Source organism: Marmota marmota, unplaced genomic scaffold, assembly GCF_001458135.2.
Source record: "Marmota marmota marmota unplaced genomic scaffold, marMar, whole genome shotgun sequence".
Classification (NCBI taxonomy): Eukaryota; Metazoa; Chordata; class Mammalia; order Rodentia; family Sciuridae; genus Marmota; species Marmota marmota.
In genome coordinates this window covers 20,839,529-20,846,162 of record NW_025999960.1, presented here as the reverse complement: position 1 = coordinate 20,846,162, position 6,634 = coordinate 20,839,529, and the positions used below count along the sequence as shown (strand labels likewise).

The window sequence follows — 6,634 nt, the reverse complement described above, 5'->3', positions numbered from 1 at the left end:
GTGGGAAGCCATCTATGAAATGTGCAAGGACAAGATCAGCATTGAAGCCATTGACTGGGAATATCTGGCATCTGGGAACTCCCAGCAGCACCCCTGCTGGTTTTGAGATGGTCTTATATATTATGAACTCCCACCCAGCTTTGCCAAAGGTCCTATGCAGCACCAGAGATGGGCGTGACGTGACCCATTAAGGTCTGATTGGTCTATGGACCCCTACCTCAATGGTGTTTTTGAGAAGAAATTTCTATCAAATTATTTTGATCTGTGCTGATATAAATAAATCAGGGGTGGGCTCCTGTTTTTGTTACAAGTGTACCCCTCTGGTCAGCTTGGCCTGTTGCTGCCTCAGCTCTGAAATTGTATTTATGTGTCCTGTGGTGTTTTTTTGTAGTACTATTTTCTTAGCTTTTATTTCTCAGCCAGCCCATCCCTCTGAAGGGAAACCTTTCCCTTGTATACATGAAATGTGTGCAAGAGGAAATAATTAAAAACATGAAGAGAGAGCCTACAGAATGGGAGAAAATGTTTACTGCATTCACCTCAGAGCATTAATCTCCAGGTTATGCAAAGAACTCAAAATACTTAACACCAAAAAAATATGTTCCCTTCATCTTAATTCTAATTGATATTAGTATTATTATTTTTTCCAAGTTTTATTAATTCTATATCCTTGATATCTTCAAAAAATTATTTTGTATATTTTATGTTGACTTAACTAGTTTTCCTATTTGTGAAAATGCAAAATTTGGTGTTCCAATTCACTTTCATGCATCTATTCTGAATGAGTAACACATAAAATGTGATTTTATGTATATATTGCTTTAAATTAAACGTATATTTTGAAAGTAATATTGCTCTTCTATATAAGGAAATAGCAAATAAGTCTTCTCAGTGATTGGGAAGAAATCTCCAATTCTTCAATTCTGACTAATCAACTCCTGTTGATACCTCATTCTCCAATTATTTTAATTTGCTTGGAATGCCTTATTTGTTTTAATATATTTTAGCATGTCTCTGCTGTTTTTGTTGTTGTTGCTGTTTTGATTGTTGCATTTGTGTTGTTCATTTTGTAACTTGTATTACAGGAAGACAGTGACTGGCACTATTGCCATTTAATTTAACTCAGAGATAATTTGTACAATTTTAAATATTATCTTTCCTTCCCTAGAGTGATGTTATTTTCTTCACTTCCCTAGCTCAGAAATAAGAAAAACTTAACACCTTGAAACTTATGAATTTTAGTTTCACAGTGATGGAAAACACAATGCATGAATTTGAGTTGAAATAATAAAGAATTTAATAGAGATGAGATCAGGATTAAATATTAAGTGTCATTGAGAAGGCTAATCTGATTGTAATGTAGAAAGGAAATGATGAAGTAACTTAGAAGCAGTACAAAAAGAATTACAGAATGTTTTATTTTACTTATTCATCAAAACTTCTACTTCTTTGAGAGAAACACAATCTTCTTTATGGAGTCATTGAAAGCATGTTTCACTTGCTTGTTTCTCAAGGTGTAAATGAAAGGGTTCAGCAAGGGCGCTACAGAAGTGGTGAGAACTGAAACTCCTTTATTTATGGACACCTCTTCCTTTGCTGAAGGCTTAATATAAATGAAGATGGAGCTGCCATAGGTGATGGAAAGCACAATCATGTGGGATGAGCAGGTGGAAAAGGCCTTTTTCCTTTGCTGAACAGAGGAGAATCTCAGAATGGTCCTGATGATGTATGTGTAGGACAGAACCACACAGACTAGGGTAATAATGAGGGCAAATACAGCCACAATGATAACCATCTGTTCTAATATCCATGTGTCTGAACAGGAGATCTTTATGAAGGGACTTGCATCACAACTGAAATGATCAATGACATTAGAATCACAGAATTCAAGCTGGAGGCCTAAGCTAAGGGGTGGGACAATAATCATCAAGCCAGCTACCCAGCAGGAGAGGACTAATATGGTGCACACTCTGTTGTTCATGATGGTCACATAATGAAGGGGTTTACAGATGGCCACATAGCGATCATAGGACATGGCTGCCAGGAGAAAAAATTCTGTTGCTCCAAAGAGAAAAACAAAAAATATTTGACTTATACAAGCATTGTAGGTAATGGCATTGTCTCCAGTTGATAAACTGTACAGGAATCGAGGGATACAGACAGTAGTAAATGAAACTTCTAGGAAGGAAAAGTTTCTGAGGAAGAAGTACATAGGTGTCTTCAGATGGGGATCCACCAGTGTGAGGGTGATAATAGTCAGGTTCCCTGTTGCACTCAAAATGTAGGTGAGCAACAGAAAGATAAAAAGCAGAACTTGCAGTTTTGGGTCATCTGTCAGTCCCAGCAGGATGAAAGTGGTTATTGCTGTGTGGTTCCTCATCATTGTACATTGATATTTACCAAATCCTTATATAAAACCAAGATTTCATAAAGAGAAACATATTCAAATTCTACAACAAAAAGGTGTGCATATAGAAGCCAAGCAAACCAGCCTATGTTTTTCTTCTACTTTTACATCATAATTAATATTTTTTATTATTTCAATAGCAATCCTGAATTTTATGTGTATGACCAGTGGAGATTTCCTTAAGGGTTCATGTTTTTGTAGAACAATCCACCTTTTTCTTTGATTGTTTGCTCCCTTTAGAATTTACAAATGTAGTTTATTGGTCACATACAACTCATTAGATGGACTGGATTTCCAGCTGAGTTAGAAAAAGATGACACTTATGGGTAGCTAATAGTTCTTTGTCCAAGAGAACCCTGGATACCCAGCCTATCCATGTAAATAAGGGCATAGATTCTCTTTACTTGTTACTATCTGGGGATTGATGTAAAGTTAAGATACATTTCTCTTGAAAAACAAACAAGTGATAAAGACAAGAATAGGATTCCTTATAGTGGAAATTGTAGAACCTATGGATGGTTGGATGTAGAACTATTTTACTTATAGTGTGAGAAAGTGTTATGTCCAAGGTATTAAAGAAAGCGTACTTTCTTATGCATACATTTATGCTCAATTACTTGACTGATGTTCCTCTTTCTCTCAAAGCTTCAGATGTTAATATATATTTAATATCACAGAATATAGCCATCTAGGCTGTGTATTATGGCATGATGTTTTAAATTCATTTAAAAACATCCAAGTTTCTCCTCAGTTTTTCTTCATCCCATTGAGGTCCTAACTAGCTCTGTTGGGACTTTCACTTGCAACTCCCTATAGATTTCCTAACACTCCAAAGACTATACACTCCCTAATACTTATTCTGGTCATTTGATTCAAAGTCCATATTTACATATACACTTCAAACTACTCTTTTATTTTGAATACTTCTTAAAACAAAGGCCTGAATAGGCCCAGCTCTACACTCTACAGAGTTTTTCCCAGCCTTGATCTACTTCTTCCTTTACCCTTAATAACTAATTCCCTGTCAGCAGCTACTGTTTGCTTTCTTATTTCCTATAACTTCTTTACTGACCTCTCCCTCCTTGTTAAGGCACTTAGTTAAGGTTTGCTCTTTTTTTTAACATAATTGCTTCCCATATATCACTTTTTGGAACTGTAATTGTTCCACATTGTTCCACATTAGTCTGAAACCACCTACTGCATTTCTAAGGATTTAATCTCCTAAGACAGACTTCATATTGTCTTTCTAAAATCAACTGTGATCCACATGGATAATATAAACAGGTACCTTCAAGAAGCTCAGGAATATCCAAATATTTTCAAGGTTATTAGATTTTTAAAATTGAGAGAAAAATATAGTCTAAGAACAGGAAAGTTGTTCTTACTCTGTTATAGCCTTTGTAGCTACAAAAAGAGTGCATGATACATAACACATGTTTAATAATTTTTGAAGAAATGGTTTGATGTATGTTGATATATTTTAAATTGTATTTTAATCTTTCAAAAAATAGAGAATATTTCAGATGATACTTATATGTAAAAGACTTACTTGTGATGTCTAAAGATTAGAATTATTGTTAAATCTTGTGATTATAACCCACGTATTTTTTTTTAATTTACTTTTCTATCTATATCCAAAAATGTGTTTCTCTCATACTGATACTCCAAGTACATATGCTGATATGTTATTAGTCTAAACATCTTTTCATATTAATAGTATTAATTCTACTTACGTTTATATCCATATTAAAATGTTCATTTAGCTATTCAGTTCTTTGTATTTTACATAATCATCTTCAGTGATAGTGTTTCTAGAGAAAAAGTGAGGATTGCCACAGAGATAAATAAATAAACCTACCTTTTGTAAAAGGGAAAAATAATGCCATCAAATTTCTATGGCCAGGAATAGTCACAATCTGAGGATCTGTTGTTTGACTTTTCCTTGCCTGGCCAGGATTCCTCCTCTTTTCTCCATTCTTCTCATCCATAAATTCACCTAAATGGTAGGGAATTATAAATCTCTTAGGATCCAGCACTTTCGAGGTAAGGAACACAATTGTGCAATACCAGTAGTTTTCTCTTCTGCAAAGAGTGGGAACCAGGTACAGGATGAAGTGAAGGCTGAGTGGGCAGGAAAAGTTCAAGTTTTAAAAAACTTCTCTTTTCTGGTGATTCTGCTATCCTCCAGGAGGTGTGACCACAGCTTACAATCTTTGTTACACTGGAAATCTCAGGTGTTTGGAGTCTTACAGTAAAAATGTGCTTCTGACTACTCAGCTTTCTAACAACTAATATTAAGGTGTAAACTACAATGAGATGTCACCTTACATCCATCTATTAACAACAATAAAAATATGTTTTCATGAGGATGTGGAGAAATTGGGATCTGCAAACTTTTGGTGGAAATGTAACCTCGTATATTTACTATAGAAAATGTTAAGGAGTTTCCTCAGAAAACAGGCAATAGAATGACTGTCTGATCTAGCATTTCCACTTTTTGTCATATTTCCAAAAGAATAGAAATAAATATCCCAAAGAAAAGTCTGCAATCCTGTGTTCTTTGCAGCTAAAAATAGCAAAGATACAGAAACAGTTAAGATGTCCATCAACAGATAAACTGACTAAAAGGAAATGTGATGTGCATGTGTGCACACACACACACACATACACACACAAAAAATGGAATATTATCCAACTTTAAAAAGAAGGAAATCCTGCAATACATAACAACATGAATAACCTGGAAGACATTATCAAAGTGAAATGAGTTACAGAAGACAAATATTGTTTGGTTCCTCTTACATGAAGTATCTAACATAGTCAGATTCAAAGAAAGAGAGTTAGAGGGGTGGTTGCCAGGAGCAGAGGAAGGGGAAATGGAGAGCTGTTCTGTTGCTATAAATTTCTAGTATGGAAGATAAATAAATGAGAGATCTTAAAGTCAAAAATTGTCCCCTTAATTATTTAACAAGATAGTTTTTCCTTTTGTGCTTTTAAAGCCTTTCATATAGTCCTTTACACAAACTCTAAATTTCATCTATTTTTCTCCTCAGAAACGCAGTATCACTTTCATTTCTCTCTTCACATATTTTTTTGATTAGGTGTAAATATATCTTCTCCTTTTGCATAAAAAATGAAGTCTTTTAATTCCCCTAAGTTTTTTTGTTTCATCCTCTCAGAAATCATTCCATCAATGCAGGATAGGGAAAGCTGTGACTAGGCAATGTTTGTTTTATAACATCCATTCTCCATATGTATCTTTCAAACTCTCAATTCCTTTTTCCAGACTCCTTAGGTATAATGATGATATATTTACTGCACAGAGTGCTCCATTCTGACATTGTCTTGGTCCTAGTCTTTCCAAGGAATGAAGTGCTTTGGATCCTTTCATCCCCCTCCCTCTTATTAATTCCCTCAGGAATTGATTGCACCTGACTGTTGTCAAACACAAAGCAAGTTAGTTCAAATAAATCTATCCCATATAGCATCTACCATTTATAAGGCACCAGGCTAGGTTCCACATCATGAAACTCATTTAACTTGTACTAAATCTCTCACCTTTACTTTCTGTAATGCATTACTTTCATCTTTTGAATTAGAATTATCAAAGATATTTTCACAAATATAGAAATTTTGGGGAATTAGATAATAAATTTTCACTAGGAAGTCAGGGAGTGAGGTTAGATACTAGTGGAGAAATTAGAAGCTAGAATAATTGCAGTACAATTATTAAGAGTTTCATATGCATATTAAAGTTTGAGAATCACCCAGGCATTGAAAGATTAGTGTTAATCATTTGACATTGTCATCTACACACCCCATCAGTGCTGTTACTTATGTCATAAACCATCACTTAATTTACATATTTGCATTATAATTTAGACTCAAATGAAGGATGACTAAAGTATTAATAGAGTTCTTTTACCTGCATTACAGGCTTTCTTTTGTTGATGTAATCTCTGATCATTACATGTAATCTTCATATAGAGGAACAGACAGTGCTTCTGTTAATGAAGCAATAACTGCCCCTAGTCAGCCAGCATCTATTATTTATAATGCTAGCACTTAACATATGCAGCATCTGAAAACATGGTCTCTTGGGCTTTGTGTATTTCCCTATCATTGAATGAAAGTATATTTCCCCAGGAGATAGCAGTTTGTTTTAGGATTTTTTTAAAACTCAGTTTGCTTTTTAAAAATTCCTGCAAACAACATGAGTCCCATGAG

General features: G+C 34.5%; 1 protein-coding gene across 1 annotated transcript; it reads right to left on the bottom strand.

Annotated features, from left to right (window-relative positions):
* Positions 1 to 1,441: 1,441 nt before the first annotated feature.
* On the bottom strand, positions 1,442 to 2,380 carry LOC107148895 (olfactory receptor 6C2-like). Its single transcript, XM_015493624.1, has one exon. The coding sequence runs from the start codon at positions 2,378 to 2,380 to the stop codon at positions 1,442 to 1,444; it is 939 nt and encodes a 312-aa protein (XP_015349110.1).
* Positions 2,381 to 6,634: the final 4,254 nt, after the last annotated feature.